The following is a 17623-nucleotide window of genomic DNA, read 5'->3' as shown; positions in this document are numbered from 1 at the left end:
CAGGTAGCAGCGCAATGGCTTTCTCTCTTCCCCATCCTTGGAACGGCTCCGGGCGACTCTTTCTCGGTTCCTCTAATGCCTCCGTGCGTGGCAACTCCGGCGGCTCCGACATTCTGTTAAGCCGGCTCCGCGCGGCGCTCCCGGCAGCCCGAGTGAGCATAGCGGCGGCTCCTCCTTTGCTGGGCCCGGCCCGGCAGCAGGAGGCGCTGCAGGGGTTGAACGAGCGCCTGGCCGGCTATCTGCAGCGGGTGCGGGGGCTGGAGGCGGCCAACCGAGCCCTGGAGGAGGAGATCGCCGCCACCCGGTCGAGCAGAGCCGGGACGGTTGGCCGTAAAGACTGGGAAGCCTGCGAGCAGCCTTTGGCCGCGCTGCGCAAGCAGGTGAGGGGAGAGTAGTAAAATACGGGCTGAAAGAGCTCCCCAGTTAAAAACCGGAGAAAATAGGATGCAAAGAAAGAAACGCGGCTGCGGCGAGAACTTTGGGGAAGCGCCGGAGTTTGAGCAAAGGATTATCTTCAACCTGGTTGAAGTTATGGGGATCGAAATTGAGGCTGAGTGGTCAAAACAGAATCATTGGCAATGATTGGATTTGGGTCACAAGTAATGGCCCAAACACAGTGGGAGAGAGAGGAAAGGCAATTAGGCTAACTGTTTATAACCATTCATTTTACTGTGTTAGTTTACTTTAACTTTTCTTCTTAAGCAAATTTGAGTATTAGGTGGCATAAGCATATCCCGTTTTACTCCTGTAGTGATTTTATAATCTATATCTCTATATAATCAACATACAATAATTTTTAAATAGGTGGTGGTAAGTTACATGAGTTATGCCTACTGCCTTGGGTTAAAAAAAATACAAAAAATAAAAATGCTACCGTGGTCTTATACGCTCTTGGAGCTTTCAGTGTTGGATTTCAAAGACTTCTTTATCATATTTATATCCTATGGCAATCATAAATAGTCTCTTGGTGGCTCATAACACAAGAAAACAATACCTAATAATAAAAATTAAAAGTACAGAAGTGTGTAAATGATCAGATAAATGATCATATTTTAAAGAAATAGTGAATCAGGATCCTCTGTCAAATCCAGATGAGTCAGACAAACAAGCTGGGCATAAAGGAGTTGCAGGAAGGGTATTCTTAATCTCAAATATTTCATAGTATTTAAAAATGCCATTGAACAGATTGTTCTACCTGGTATTTCCAGATGTGTCCACCCCATCACTCAGGCTATGCTGATTAGAGAACAAAGATTGGAGAAAACTGTTCCAGAGTCTTCAGAATCCTTTAGATACTGTTGTAACCTCAAAACAATCCTAAGAACTAGATGAAGCTGCTAATCGGGCAATTAGTAGAGAAAAAGTTAGAATAAACACATTCCAAATTCTATGTAGGAAGGGGAAAAGGGAAACTTCATGGGAAATCAACATCTTATAAATGATGGGCAACAGTATATATTGAGGCTGCAGAGCTACAATTGAAAGATTTAAATTGGATGCACATTTTTTAAAAAAATATGAATATGAAAAAGTGGGAACATCTCTAAGGAAGACTTGGTTTAAGATTTAAAAATACAAACAGTAACTGTGTGGGATGAGAAAGATGCATCTTTGCACTGAGCTTCTTTAATAGATATTTGCCTATCTCAATGATTTGTTTGTAGCAATGAGGATCTTTTGGTGAATTTGTGGTGACTGTAACAAACTGTTGGGTGATCTGTTTCTATACTTGGAGGAACCACTCTTATCACCGCAGCTCCGGAGACTGGGCTGCAAGTCTTTTGGAGGGATGAATAGCTTGTTGTTTTTCTTTTAATCCTCATTCATATGAACAGCAGGATGATTCTTTTTGCAGGTGCCTGAACAAATGCATAGAACAGGAAGGTCATAGGCAAGTGGGTAGATTAAGGGGAGTTTTATTATTTCAGGACCTACTGCAACTCAGGGCAATGGTGGTGATATTTGTTCTTTGCTTGTTTTGTGATTAGCAGGGGATTGCTTTGGAAAACATGGGGAATAGGAGTGGTATACATATAAAACTGCCCTTAGTTGTGACTATGTCCTGTTGCAGTCAATAGAAAAGCACTCATGCAAGATACCACACCCTGTTTTCAACCGGATTTTGCTATATAGTAATATTTACTTGAATAAGCCTCAAACAAAGAAGGGAAATAAATAAGAGGGCAGCCCAAGTACAGGATGATTTTTCCATTTTTGCCCAAGACAAAGTTTTTTTTTTTAAAAAATGACTTTCTTTTCTTCCTTGTAGTTAGTTTGCCAACCCTCCCCCCCCCAAAAAAAAGGATCTTGGATTCAGACGCACATTATATCTTGCCTGTAATTACTTATTTGGCATCAAGTTGTTCTCAGCTCCTAGTAACCACAGATAGATTTTCTCCATGAGGCTCCAGCCCTAAACTCAGGTCTTCCAATCATGCATCTATCACCATTGTAATGGAGTCCATCCATCTTGCTGCCTGTCATCCTTTTCTCCCTTCCACCTTTTCTAGGGTTAAGGGCTTTTCCAAGAGCTGAGTCTTATGTGGTTAAATAGTTGTGTAAAAAAGATTGCAATCCTATTCTCTAAAATACCCTTCTTTCCTGCCTTAAAATACAATAATTTTAGTTTACTTTAAGCTTACCAAATCTGGACTGCAATAGAGAGTAGAGTAGAGTAGAGTAGAGTAGAGTAGAGTAGAGTAGTAGAGTAGAGTAGTAGTAGAATTGAATTCTTTATTAGCCAAGTGTGATTGGACATACAAGGAATTTGTCTTTGGTGCATAAACTCAGTGTACATAAAAGCTATAAGTGATAATAATCATAGTCATAAAAATACATTCATCATAAATCATAAAACACTTAGTGATAATCATAGGATACTAAATAAGCAATCAACATAAATCATATTGGGAAACTAAATAAAACAATATAAATCATAAAGATACAAGCAACAAAGCTATAGTCATAAGAGGAAAAGGAGATAGGTAATAGGAAAGATGAGAATAATAATGGTAATTCAGCCTTACTACAGTAAATATTTTGACAATGTTGTTGGAATTAGTTTGTCATGCCTGGAAGTCATCTTGGGAACTTGATCTTCACACCTGTCACATTTAGCCTGTGAGAAACTGGAAGGGGCATGTATAGAGCTGGAGAGATATTGAGTCATAATAACATTCCTTTCTCTGAGAGTCAAGGACATTCTGCCCTGCACCTGGAGGGATGTGACTGGGAGGCATCTCCAGTTGGGACGGTGCTTTGATTGGACCATGTGATGGGCATGTGGGTGCTGGGTAGGTGCTTAGACTTTCTTTTGGATGGGGAAAACCTGGAAGCTTTCAGATTTGGGTTTTCCCAGATGTGCCAATATGACATCTCTAATAAAATGGAACTTTGAGGAACTTCAAGCCTCTGAGTCTTCTTTTGTTGGGGGTGTTGCTTGGAACCCTGACATACCGTATTTTTCAGACTATAAGAAGCATCTTTTTGTCTCCCAAAAGGGGGTGAAAATGTCTGTGCATCTTATAGACCAAATATTGCCAAAGTCCCGCCCACCCATTAGCCATTTTTGGTCTCTGAACGCCGCATTTTCGGGTCTTTTTTTGGCCTTTTTCAGGCCTTATTTTGGCCCATTTTGAGGCTTTTTTTAGCCCGTTTTTTTGAATGAATAAAATAATCTAATAAAGTAATAAGCCATTGGACAGATTCAAGCTGCCAATAGAGGCTGATGATTGGCAGACACTGAAGCCCTGTCCTTTGTGTGGGAGCCTGACTGAGGCGCAAGCCTAGTGATCTGCTGCTTGCCATCTATTCCTATATTTTAATTTCAAGAGATATATTTAATTAGAATAAATTTTCAGTGAGAATTCAATTTATTACAATTTACTGTCTCACTTGGTAATTTAACTACAGCTCCTGATATTAACTTTTAGCTCAAAGCTTAGCCATGATTCATAGTCTTTTACAGTGATATTTCAAATTATTCATAATTCATTAATGATATACTGCATTAGGAAATTTTTAGATCCCTTGTGTGCTAATATGTATTTTACTTATTCTTTTTGCGAGTCATTTATTTCTATTTGCTTATACTTTTTCTTGAAAATGTCTATATAAATAAATACCCAAAACCTTTCTCTCACAACCAGACTTTCATACAGATAGTTTTTTATGCAACAAGGATGATGTTTAAAGCATGGGCACCTTGAACAGCAGGGCTGATTTAATATGCTGTGAGACATAATCCAGTTGAGATAACTATCAGCCTGTAGGATAAAGTTAATTTATGTGAGAGAACAATTTGAATGCTTGAGTTATTGATAGTCTTACCAGCTAGGTTACTTATCAACCAGATGGCATTTCATAAGTGCCTCACTCTGGTCAATTTGGATAGCAACCCAGTGTTTGATTCCAAGATCGGACTGGTTTCAGCAGGAGTCGAAATTGACCTGGAGGATGGCATAATACGTCAAGGCAAAGTCACTATAGTAAATTAAATCAACCTTACATCTTGGACTACCTAGCTCCATATTGTTGACCCTTGATTGGCAAGAATTTCCTAAGGTTTTTTTCCATTCTTATCTGAGGATCCATGGAATGAACTTGAAGGAATGTTACACGCTCCTTCGGAAATAAGAAAAACAAAGTTTGAGGAATTGCAAGCCAAGTTTCAGTGCAGCTGTTGTCCAAATACAACAGGATTTGTTTGCTATATAACTCTTCCGAAGACTCTGAAATCAAGCAATATACAAACTTCTCATTGCTAGTCCCACAAAAATCATTACGTTCAGGAATTTTAAGTATTCTAATGAATACACCACTGACTTAAAAGACATTTGTGCATCTTCTGATGGAAGAAGAATGCTTGACTGTATATACTTTATAGATTAAATCCCGGCCCTTAAATATGACATATGTATACCATTATTCTGGCTATTTTATTAGAATTCTACACATCAATTTTAAGTAAAACAATGTTTCTATAGTCTCACAATTCATACAAATGAAAAAATCAGGCTTAGGACATTTAAAAAAAATGAATAAATAAATCAGCTGTTTATTTGGACAGATGTAAAGCATGAGAAGACGGTAAATTTGCCATGAGTGTTCTTTATCTGGAGCTAAAATGGAGTGAATGCAGTGGCCCTGTTTTACCTAGGTTGTGCCATGATGTTATATTTTAAGAGTTCTGTCTCTATGACAGGTTGAAGAGCTGAATATGGAGAATGTCAGGCTGCTTCTGCAAATTGATAATGCCAGGCTGGCAACAGATGACTTTAAGCACAAGTAAGCAATAATGTTCTAGTATCTTTGTTTACACTGTCAGTAAGTGCTGTATCATACAGGGCTGCCTATATATTCATCATGGCCTCCTTTTGTAATCTCTTACTCTTAGTTATATTTGATTTTCCCATGCCAAAATTCTGATCTGTGCAGTTCAGGAATAAACATGTATTTTGGCTTTGAATTAAAATCAGTTCTAGATTAATGTTTAAATCAAGGTTAGGCTACCTCTTGGAGGCCAAGAGCTACATTTAATAATTTGGGGGGGGATCATTTGTATTTTAATTTGCAGGAAACTCTGTGTTGACTAAAAAGAACTTGGTTGCAGGATAAAGACTTTTGAAGAGCTGATTCAGTTCTTCAGACATCTGAATTATAGGGTGCTAGTCTTGTTATTCAGCACCTTGAGAAGTTGCATTTCCATTAGCTAAAATGTATATTAGCTGACAACTTGGCAGAAAAAATGAGATACTCTATACTTTGTAAATATACAGTAGTTGTTGACAGCCTCTTTTTCAGATCTGTAGTAATAATTTATGTTAAAAAAAGACATGCATCTACATTGCTATGCTTTTCATCCTGAATGAACTAAGTCCTGTATCTCGTTTGGATTTCTGACCTCCCATTCTAGGTTGGAAGTAGAACAGGCTGCATGTGACACTGTCCAGAAAGACACACAAGGATTGCGCAAAATCATAGATGACACCAACTTCCTACATTTGAAGCTAGAAGGAGACCTGGACTCCCTCGGGGAAGAACTAGTGCACTTGCGCAAATGCCATGAGGAAGTAAGGCCCATCTTTACACTTCGTTTCAAAAGATGGCTGTCTGTCTCTAGTCCATGTGTCCATCCAGCCCATGACCTCTTAAAAATGTCAGAGATAGCTTTCCTCTTAAACAGATATAGTTTTCCTATCCAACCAGAAATCAAGAACAGAAGAAAGGGAGCAATTGTAAACATAAAAGAACCTGCATTTGTTTCAATAAATTTATGGCATAATACACAGGCTGGTTCCAGTAGGTGATAGGAATTAGGGTGTGATGTTGGAAGCTGCTTATTCCACTTCTGCCCACTGCAGGAGGTGGAGGCTCTCACTGCTCTGGTGGCCAACTCTGATGTAACAGTTCAAGTAGACAACCCACAGAAGAATGACCTGAGTGAGACTATTGCTGAGATACGCAACCAGTATGAGCAAGTGGCTGAGCAGAATCGTGCTGATACCCAGGACTGGTACAGAACCAAGGTGAGGACTGGCAGAAACTGGCTAAAAGAAACAAAGGCTGGATTTTTTTTAAAAAACATCCACCTACCCAATTTCTGCTGTCTCTGGCTCTTGCAGGTTGACACCATGTCCCAAGAAGCCAGCATGAACACTCAAGCCCTTGAGCAGGCCAGGAATGAGTTGTCAGACCTTCGAAGGCAGTTGCAAGGCCTGGAGATTGAACGCCAGACTCTCCAGAAAATGGTACGGAATGCTCTCTTCCCTTTCGGTCTCTGTAACAGTTATCGATCCTGTTGGGCAAAGCGTTTTTCCTTCCAGAATGACAAATAACTTGAGTGCTAGAGCACTCTACAAGTTGTTGGGTCTTGTTTAACAGAATAAGAGAAGACCTTGGAGGTGTTCTAGTCCAACCCTCTGCTCAGGCAGGAAACCCTATACCATTTTAGACAAATGAAATTAGGCTGCAATTGTGAACCCATATAACTGAGATAAATCTGGAGAAATCAACAGCATTTATCTTATTTTCACTTCGTGCCAGGAGTATTATCATTCTGAGGATGAGTCTAACCTGACTTCTTGTGCTCTTAATTAATTGCACACCTCTGTCATTTTTGACCATCGTCTGTTTTGTACCAAATTATTTTTGGCTCCGCTGCGGCAGCAGTGTGTGGCAGCAATGTGTGGCAGCAGTAGCAGCCAAAAGAGCTAATGCAATCCTTGGTTGTATAAACTGAGGCATAGAATCAAAATCACATGAAGTATCTGTACCACTTTATAAATCCTTAGTAAGACCACATCTGGAATACTCCATCCAGTTTTGGTCACATTATAAATGTTGAGACTTTGGAAAAAGTGCAAAGAAGAGCAATTAAGATGATTAAAGGTCTGGAGGCAAAAACATATGAAGAATGGTTGCAGGGACTGGATATGGCTAATCTAGAGAAAGGAAGGACTAGAGGTCACATGGTAGCAGTATTTCAGTATCCAAGGGGCTGCCAGAAAAAAAAGGGTGTGGGTCAACTTATTTTCCAAAGCACTAGAAGGCAAGACAAGAAACAATGGATGGAAACTACTCAAGGAGAGAAGCAACCTGGAATTAAGGAGAAACTTCCTAACAGTGAGGACAATTAACCAGTGAGAACTTCAGAAGTTGAAGGTGCCTCATCACTGGAGGTTTTTAAGAAAGGACTGGACATCCACCTATCTGAAATGGTATAGGATCTCCTGCTTGAACAGGGGGTTGGACTAGAAGAGCCCCAAGATCCCTTCCAGCTGTGATTGATATTTGAATCTGCATTATTTTTTTAAAACCAGATAACAAATACCTGTGGATATTTTGTTTTCATATTTGCCAGAAATTATGCCTCAACATACCATTGGCTCCAGTTGCCCTAACTGATCTTTCAAGAGGAATGCAGCTTTAGACCCCTTCGTAGCAAAATTGGGGGTGGGGATGAGTTGCATACAACCAGATATATGCTTCCAAGTTTAGACATGGGTTTGTGGGTATTTTTTTTAAGATTCTAAGGCCTTGCATTTTTCAACTCTAGATTAACATAAGGTACTCTATGATACAGGTGGATGCTCTGGAGAACACGCTGAAAAACACAGAAGATCACTATCTCAGTGGCCTGGCCAATCTGAACCAAATTATTGCTAAACTGCAAGAGGACTTAGCAGCCTGCCGGGCTGATCTGGAGACCCAGTCCCGAGACTATGAGATACTTCTGGACCTCAAGACAAAGCTAGAGAATGAGATTGAACACTATCGTGTTTTGATTGAGGGTGTCCTAGACAGGTGATAATGTGATGGGATGGGTCTCTCTTTCCCCTATTCATCTTTCTTGGGTCCAAACCCATTTTGGAGGCATTATATTTCCTGGTTATTCTACTAGGTCCACAGAGAGTTGCACAAAACTGCAGCCAAGGGTTGATCCAGGACTATTTTCTAATATTAGCCATTAAATGGAGTAACTGCCTAACATAGCAACAATTACAGTAGCTATAAAGTGAGCCCTCGGAACATTTGTTTATTTAAAATAAAACTTTAATATAAATTTGGCCCTGCATTGTGATATAAGACATTTGCTTACTCAAAGGGAAAACCAAAAAATATATGGTTATCCCAATGCAGGCTATATGTACGTCTCCATTTACAGATAACAACAGGGCCGAAACTATGTCAGGGTAGGCATTTCCAAAATCGGAAAATTCTAATAAGTGAAAAGAGACATCACAAACTCTTTGTTGCTCTTAATGTAGAAAATTAAGGCGTTAAAATACTTAACATAAATTTCTTTGCTTCCCCATTCAGATATAAATCAATTTTTCTATGACTCAAACCATGATTTTTTTCCATTTCTATTTAAGGTTGCAGCCAAGTATATGATTGAACAAGTGCTCCCTAATTTAACCATTCTCTAATCAGATCAGATATGAAGGGGAGAAAACCATTCAACTTATCAATGGAATACATGTTCAGATGCAGAGAAAGATTTATATATTTTAGAATGGCAGAGATAAAAAATAATAATCTCAACAGTCTTTCTTTTCCAACCTTTAGAGTGAAGCTGTTCTCAAGTGAATTTTATCCTATTGATGGTTTAAAGACTCTTGCAGGATTTACTTGTGGCTACCTTGTGAAGTCAGGAGTGAACAGTTTTGTCAATTATTCTAAATTTCTTAAATAGCACCTAGAAAACATTCTGTCTTCACTAAGGTAGCAGGTGTTTGTAGAACCTCATCTCATGGGTGTTGTGACACAGGGATAAACAAATATGTAGCAGGAAGCACTCCGAGTAAGCAAATTGTCTGGTTACAAAGCACACAACATTTGCCATGTTTTGTATTTGCAGAGGGGATGTGTTGAGCTCAGGAAAGGCAGGTAAGTAGCAGTGGAGACATTAGCACACATAACTATCTGCTTCTGGCATCTGCTATTTGTCATTCTCATGGTCCATTCTCCTGAGCTTTGGTGCTGCTTTCCTCAGTCATTTTAAAAAGGCAGAGGCTAAAGATTGTTGGACTGAATCAGTTCAAGTCCACAGGGACTGTAAGCATTTGCTCTTGCCAGAAAAATAGCACTACTCTTTTAAGAAGTCGAAGATTGATATCCATATGCTCACAAAATCAATGAAGCCAATGCATTTGATAGTAGTTTCCTTCCGAGAAGTGGTGCATGCAGCCTCCATATAAATATAGAAAGATTAACAAAGCACTCTTGCTCATTTTTTAAAGGGGAATTTCAAACTCAACGTTGATTCTTTTAGAACCTGTCTTAGCCCCGATAGCACACACACAATTTTCAATTGGTTATTCAGTTAGCAAATCTAGCTTTAAAGGATCTACATCATCTGGTTCAGATAAGGGGTCTATGCTTGCCAGATGTTCTTCATAGTCTGTAATTCTTATCTGTTCCTTATGGCCTTCTTTCCAATCGCCTCCCCCATATGCCTCAAGAAATCCTACTTAATGGGAAAGAACACAGACATACAGTATACAAGTTTTAGGGAAATTTAAGATTACAAATGAAAGAGGACAATCAGTGTAAGAGGAATTTGTTATTCGTTTCCCCTGCATGCTGTCCTTCCAGCATCCATGCAAAAAACATTAGTAGCATATTCCCAGATCTGCTAAACCTTTGGGAGGTGACTTTGCTGCTGCTGCTACAACTGCTGACTTGTAAAAATACTATAGCTAATTTAATCCTAGTTCAAACATGGTCTGTCTCTAATCAATTCATATTTTTCCACTTTCTGCAGAGATCAGGAGCCAAACAATTAAAAAGGTGGTGGTCTTCACACACAAAATTGTGAACGGGCAAGATGTGACCCAGAGATCTGAAGAAATAACTCAATAGGACTTCCTAATACTTTACCATCAACATTTTTTTCTGTTGACTAAAATAACAAGGAATTCAACATCCTGTTGCGATATTTGCTAACTGAGTCATGCTAAGTTTTTTATTTTTTTTTAACTTATAATAGAGATTGAAAGTTACTTAAATGATAATCTATTACTACTGATATTGTGTTGTTTATTTCTCTTCTGCTCTTCATAATCTTTTGAAAATGTGGGCATAATTCTATACATTTAAAAGGAGTGGAACCCCCAAGTCCATATATATCCTCCAAAGACACAAAGAAATCCAAGTGTTTCAATGTAATTTTTTTCAGAGTTAGTACATACTGATAATTTTCTATTGCACTGAAAATACAAAATAAACCTGACTTACAAATAAAAGGCATCTTATTCACTATAATAGCATTTCACTTCTTTACGTGTATGAAGTCTTTGGTTCAAACTCACCAGATTTTTCCATCTTTGCAACCTGAGATTTTTATCTATTGAGGGCGTGCATTAAATTTTATATACATGGTTTTATATTTCTCTCCCATAAACCTTTTCTGATTCTGTTGAACACAAACAAGTAACAATGAATACCCCATTAACCATGCTGGGTAAGATAGAAAGATCTCCTTTATTAATGAACCCAACAATATTTCTTCAGATACAGGAATTGTGAACTCAAAATACTTGGAAGAAAAACAAGTTAATATTGCATTGTTACCATAAGAAATACTGCAACTCATAACCGGTAAACATATTGCAAAGCAAAACAGCTTGAAAAAAGGGGAGAGGGAAGGAGGAAAGAAAAGAAAGAAAATGGATCAAAATGGAATTAAAGGATGTTTCATTTTTTTAATTAAGTCCTTGCAAGCACAGCTCGATGCCACAGATCACTTTCCAAACTTGTGTAGAAAACATCACCCGATTACTTCCTTAAGAGCCCAGAGAGGTGCAATATTAAAAAGCTACGATTATCAGGTAGCAAGTGCTCCAGCCTTCTACCGCAGTTGTTCGATTCCACCTTGCCTCAGGCTTTAACGGGACGCAAAGGTCTTCCCCCTGGCAAGAAGTCAGAGAATGCAGGGTGAGGGTGGTTTATGATTTTGGGGTTCTAAGATTTACCCAAGTCCCATTCCTTTTATCCAGCAACAATCATTCAGAATATCATAATCTTACATTTCAGACTTAAATACCTACTATTCTTCTTCTTGCTAACGTAAAATTTCTTCAATGAGCATGAAGACAGGAATGGAATGGTTTGATTATCAAAAATACACACTCAAAAGGCATTAGTAACTCATAGTCATTAAGAATTGTGGCAATCTAGTACATTTCACTTTCCCTTCTTTTCAAAATCAGTAGTTACTTTGACCCCTTTCATTTTCATTTCACCCCAGTCTGTTCACCCCATCTGTTCAATAGGTCATTATAAATTAGAGATGAGTACATATTAAGCTATTTTGAATGAAATGTCCTTATGTGGTACAGATACGTCCCTGACTTATGACCAAAGACAGTTCAAAGTTGCAACCTGTACTCATATTTATGATGGTTGTACCACCCCAGCAGGCATATGATTGCGATTTGGGTATGTGACAACTGGCTCGCATTTATGATCAGTTTGCCACTTTTTTGGGCAGTTTCCGTAAAACAAAATCTCTACTGGGGAACTGGGTTCACTTAATGACCAATGTGATTGACTTAACAATCATCTGATTTGATTTATGACTGTCCTAAACCTGGTTGGATTTGGTCACACAGTGACTTCACTTAGAACTACACTGACTTACAACTGAAATTCTGGTCCTAATTTTAGTAATCGTAAGTTGTACCTGTATCGCCAAAAATTATGTGCACCGCACTTCTAGAAATGTTCTTATATTTCTAGTTTACACATATAGACTGCGCCTGAATTCATGCACTTTGGTGAACAAATGTGGCTTAATTACAAATATGAGAGTGAAGGTTCATTCTCCGAGCTTGTGGGTTGGTTTCTGAATGTTTCATATCCAGGCTAGATAACATCTTCATTTATTCAAATATGTTTTATTTTCATTTCATTTCATACAGTCCATATATACTGTGCATACCGGGGCCATATAACATTGAGCAATAAACACAGCCATCCTTGTCAAAAATATTCCCCAAAATACAAACCCAATATATCACTTCAACCCTCCATACACCCTTTCTTTCACCCCCCTCCAACTTTCCTTTCTCCCCTCCAACATTCCCCTCTCCTACTTCCCTCCCCCTCTATCACTCCTTTCTCCCAATACACTCCCTCCCTTCCACCTCACCCTCCTTCCGATCCTCTTCCTCTCACCCTCTCTAACCCCTCTTTCTTCTTTCCCTCTGCTCCTCCCTTCGGTGTATTGTCTACTATCTTCAATATATTCAGCTTCTTATTTTTACAACTAGAATTAAAAAGGCAACAGTATACAAGTGCAATCATGTTACTTTAAAAAGCTAGCACTACTATATTTCCCCCTCCCACCTCTGACCCCACCTCCCTTCCCCCCCCCCGACTTCCAGAGCCCGTACACAGTATAGCTTTTATCAAACACAGTCTAAGTATATTGAAACCAAGGAATTAAAAAAAGAAAAAAAAAGAAAAAGTCAATAAAATCTCTGCGTTGAACTCAGCTTCTAGCCCTTACACAAACTTTAAGCAATTTACATTGTTCCTAATCTTAGTTGTTTGATTACCTGCAGGATTTCCCCAGAAGTTATTTGTGGAGTTCAACTTTTGCCTGTACTCTTCTCTAACTAGGGGTATTATCTCTTTATCTAAGTATCTGTCTAGATCTAAACCCTTAATTTTGTCCCCTTCGTACCTCTCTTACCCTCTATAACACAATTTGGATACATTTCAAATTAGTCTTTTGATTTCCTCTTCCAATTCTTTTCGTTTTTGCCCTTGTTTATGTCTAGCATTTTGTTTATATTCATCCCAGCTCCTCTCATATGCTTTACTTACATCCCCTACAAATTCCATGATAATACCCTTATTCGTATTCGAACCAAGTATTCAGATAGCAATTTTTACAATCATTAATATACTTTTCATATCTAAATAAACTCTCATTCGACCTCCAAGACCTTCTTGCCTGCACTACCCTTCCCAATTCCGTCCAGACTGGGTTATGATCCAAAAGGACCCTCGCCGCAATCTTTGTCTTCTTCACCGTAGAAAATAAATCATTAGTGATTTGTATAAAGTCAATCCTTGAAAGGGATTGATGTCCATCAGAAAAAGGGGGTAAGTCATGCGCCTCTGCGTTTCTTTCTCGCCAAACATTTCTCAATTCGAAGTTGTCCATCAAGTCTTTTTCCCTTCTAGAATTAGGTCTAATGCGATATATCTTCCAAAGGGATCTGCTTCAATTAATTCAGCCTTAATGTCTTTTCTTAAGTATACAACTATACCATTTTTCTTTCCGTAGCAGAGGTCACAAATATTGACCAAGTTCGGGGTTGAACAGAGTATTTTGATCAGTTATTGATATGAATTTCTTGCAGACAATTATATCGTTCTTGAACTGTTTGAGATAGTGAAATATTTTCTTTCTCTTCTGTAAAGAGTTCAGACCATAACTCCTTGATCAATGCCGATGATTATTAAGGTTGTTGCAATATGCCTTGTTTTCCCATTCGTCTGGTAGTCATACGGCTAGATCTTTGTTCCTTGGTCCCTTGCCCTTCCGGAAGGAGGAATGGTGCTTTTTGTCTGGTAGGTTGTGTGATTTGCTGTTTATCTTGTCCTTCTCGTGGTCTTTCTCCAGATCCAGATAATTCAGGGTGTCCCACCTTCAGGGTCTTGTGATAAAAATCTCGGGCTTCCCATACAGAGTTGAGACGATATTTTTTGCTATCAAATGTATTATGATACCAAATGGCACAGTCCCATCTATACTGTATCTGACGGTTTCTGAGTTCTTCCACTAGAAAAGCATAATCTCTCCGGCTCTTAGCATTTGGGGTGGTATGTCTTTCAAGACAATCAAGTCCTGTCGCCAATTTGAAGCCTGGTATTATACGACTTTTGTAGTATCATGTTTCTAAACTCTCTTGTAGTAAAATATATAATTACATCTTGGGGGAGTTGCCTCTGTTTGTGCCACCCAGAGTTAGCGCGATAAATTTTTTCGATCTGCAGTCAAAGTTGGACCCCGGTCTTTCCACCAGACGGCTAAAAGCCTCTGAGAAAATCTGCTTCAAGTTCTCCTGTTCGTTTTCACGCAGCCCCCTGACTCTTAATGCAAGCTCCATCTGTTTGTAATGTATCATAACAATTTGTTTTTCAGCGTTTTCCACTTTTTGTTGCACCACTTCAATTGGATGTCAAATCAGTGTTGGCTTCATCAGAACCTCTAGCTATCTTCCATTTCAGAAACATATTCTGTCAATACAGTTACAAGTCCCACCATATCGTCTTTTGTTTTGGCAATCCTAGCATCAAGCTTATCATATAAGTCTGCATTAATTTCTTTATCTCCTCTCTGAATTCTCTGAAAGTTTCTAAATTCTGCTCTCTAAATTCTCTAAGAGTCTCAAAAAAAAGTTCTTTCGTTAGCAAATCTCCAGTAGGGGGCATAGAGGGTGGAAGCTGCAACTTGGTGCCAAGTGCGTGAGATGTACTCCTAAAAGAGGTCTCCCCGAACTTAATTTTGATGCCATTATATCTTTTCTTCAAGCATTATTCAACAATTATTCAAACTCTGCTGGCCCGTTGTGTATCTTACGAGGGAAGAAAGTATTAAGGTCCCCCTTTATTTGTTCTTAGAGGTTTTTCAAAAGGTTTCAGAAAAAGAGCATTGTAACAAAGCAGGTTTCAAAAGATTAGCATTGTAACGAAACAGTTCAACAGTTCATATTCATCTCTGTTTGGAATGTCTCTATATTAACAAGGAGTCTTTTGAAGCTTTTAAAAGTTGATAAGAAAAAGTCTTGTAAGCTCTTCAGAGAAACGAAACTAATTAGTAAGAGAATGCTATCTGGCTGTTCCTTTGATCTTTTCTTTGCCGGACAGTTAGGGAATGTGGCACCCGCCATTTTAGGAGCTTATTTTTTAGAAACCAAGTGCACAAAGAAAGCTCTTTCTTTTGAAAAAAAAGGCAGATAAGGTTCTCAGGTACGGACTCTGCTTGTATTAATCTCAATAAATATATAAAAATTGTCCTAAGTGGGGGTTCCTTACTTTGCGCCGTATAGATTACAGCAGGAATTCCTGGCACGGAGATTGATTCAGCCTTCGGTTGGCCCCCTTCCATTCGCAGCAAAAAAAAAAAAACAAAGCTGCAAACTTCAAGAAAAGCTCTTACCAGCTGGATCTCTCTCTCATCTTCTTTGCCTGAAGAATGAGGTATCTACCAGGTATTAGGCAGATACGCGGCCAGGAACCCGGGGGCAGCTCGTTAAGCTGCCGCCATCAGCAAGGTCCCGCCCCCGGAAGTCTGCTAGGTAACATCTTCAGAGGAGTTTAGGGGATGTCAGTGTTCTTCTTGTTTATAAGGGTGTGGGTGTGTTACATCAGGTCAGGGTCATTGAAGGGTGAACTGGTGGGGGAGAGGGTTGCATGGGTTGGTTGAGGGCTGGTGCTGTCTCTGGTTGGCTATGCAGTTGATTTGGATTCTGAGGGGTTGGTACCCCATACAACTCCCCACCCCCCAGCAGTTCAACCCTCAATAACCTTGATCTGATGTAACCTCCTTATCACAAGACTCACTGACAACTCACACCTGACCCATCACAAGACCCTCACTTGACACACCCCACACCTCAAGTCCTTATAAACAGAAAAACATTGACATTGACATTCCCTAAAATCCGCTGAAGATGTTACCTAGCCTGGTAACAAACATTCAGAAACCAACCCACAAGCTTGAAGAATGAACCTTCACCTTCATCCTACACCCGAGCTACAAATATCACCACTATTGCAAATTACCAATAATTTCAATAAAAACAGCAACTGAAGTAACCTCAGTTCTTAAAGCTTTTATTTTAACAAAGAAAGAACAATTATCTGTATTCATGAACACCCACACTTCTTTTGTACTCTGGTTCGCTTGTTAAAGAGTAATGTAGCATAAATTTCCAACTGAAGGGAGCAGCAAAAGAACCATAGTGGCAGTATAAATAATATCTAGTTGGGCTGATCTTACCAAAAAGAGTTCGTATTTATAATTCAAAGATGAAGGGAATTCAGGAATATAAAGCATTATTCCCCCAAATAAGCGAACTTAATTTTACTTAGTGAATAAGACTTAGATTTCAGTCTCTCTCAGCAACAATATTAGGGATTTATGTGAAGTAAGTGTCATGAACTTAAAAGCCTAGAAAATATCGTACAAAGGGGTAATAGAAAAGCTAAAACACACAAATTTATGCATTGACACTGTAGGCGTGCAAATATTTCGGATTCAAGGCTACAGTTACTAACCCAGCAAGATAATGCAATGGAGGTGGAGTTCTACAATTCATAAAGAGCTTGCTAAAGTAATTGCATTTTAGATAACCCATAATGATTTAATTTGTAGCATTTATTCTTCTTCTGGAAAATTAACTGTGTGATCTATTTTGGTAAACACTGACTTGTTTGTGAACTTGTTCAGTTTCAATTCAGTCCTATATGACATGAGTGAATTATTTTATTTTGATTATCTATCCATATATTACTGCACTAGGTTAGCAGGAAGTTCAATCAATTATTTCATTAGCTGAACCACAATAAAGCAACTGTTTGGGGGATATATACATACATGCACCAACATAGATGAAATGTGAGCAATAATAAAATGTTAAGTCTATGTTGTTCACATTGTCTTGTTTTTAAGCAGATCTAATTTATACATGCATTATCCTAGTTTAAACACTAAAACATGACTATATGCGTTGTATTCTTCAGGGCTGCATTGTATCAGCTATTGAATAGATCATGTAATGCTAAGAAAATTGAGTGCACTATCCTGCAGATTTTGCAATAATTTAAAATTGTTTTACTGCTTTTTATTGTTTTTAGTTTTGAATGATTTCTTTTTACTGTGCACTATTTTATGTTTTTCACTTTGGACGCCATTCAGACTAACATATTTCAGATGAGCAGCTATGCAAATTTACTCCATAAATAATCAGAAGAAAGAAACCGCCCCTTTAAAACTCACGTGATTGTTTTCATTTCTTTCTTTTCTGCATCAGGCCGGGCACGATTCAGCACTTTGAGAAAATCTGATGTTTTTGCCCTCATGCGCGTGTGAATGTAAGCC

At 38.7% G+C, this 17623-nt stretch overlaps 2 protein-coding genes across 2 annotated transcripts in view; one reads left to right on the top strand and one right to left on the bottom strand.

Moving 5' to 3' along the window:
• Positions 1-14: 14 nt before the first annotated feature.
• On the top strand, positions 15-11110 carry LOC116504680 (keratin, type I cytoskeletal 18-like). Its single transcript, XM_032211856.1, has 8 exons — positions 15-380; positions 5204-5286; positions 5915-6071; positions 6363-6527; positions 6624-6749; positions 8084-8304; positions 9362-9390; positions 10268-11110. Exons 1-8 carry the CDS (start codon positions 15-17, stop codon positions 10363-10365), a joined length of 1245 nt encoding a protein of 414 aa, XP_032067747.1. The 3' UTR covers positions 10366-11110.
• ARPC2 (actin related protein 2/3 complex subunit 2) overlaps positions 10968-17623 on the bottom strand; it is a 30743-nt gene continuing 24087 nt past the window's right edge. Inside the window, 2 exon segments of the mRNA XM_032217208.1 lie at positions 10968-11414; positions 17522-17622. Of these exon segments, the coding sequence (XP_032073099.1) occupies positions 11390-11414; positions 17522-17622 (126 nt within the window). The 3' untranslated portion in view covers positions 10968-11389.

The sequence above is a fragment of the Thamnophis elegans genome, chromosome 1, assembly GCF_009769535.1.
Source record: "Thamnophis elegans isolate rThaEle1 chromosome 1, rThaEle1.pri, whole genome shotgun sequence".
Taxonomy (NCBI): Eukaryota; Metazoa; Chordata; class Lepidosauria; order Squamata; family Colubridae; genus Thamnophis; species Thamnophis elegans.
Note: the sequence above shows the minus strand (reverse complement) of the source record. Positions and strands in the feature narration are given on the sequence as shown.

Bases quoted from the DNA above. Each gene is read 5' to 3' on its own strand.
- LOC116504680 (XM_032211856.1), top strand. From the start codon at position 15: ATGGCTTTCTCTCTTCCCCATCCTTGGAACGGCTCCGGGCGACTCTTT. The intron at 6,750-8,083 runs GTACGGAATGCT...TCTATGATACAG, and splicing joins GCCAGACTCTCCAGAAAATG to GTGGATGCTCTGGAGAACAC. The intron at 8,305-9,361 runs GTGATAATGTGA...TTGTATTTGCAG, and splicing joins ATTGAGGGTGTCCTAGACAG to AGGGGATGTGTTGAGCTCAG.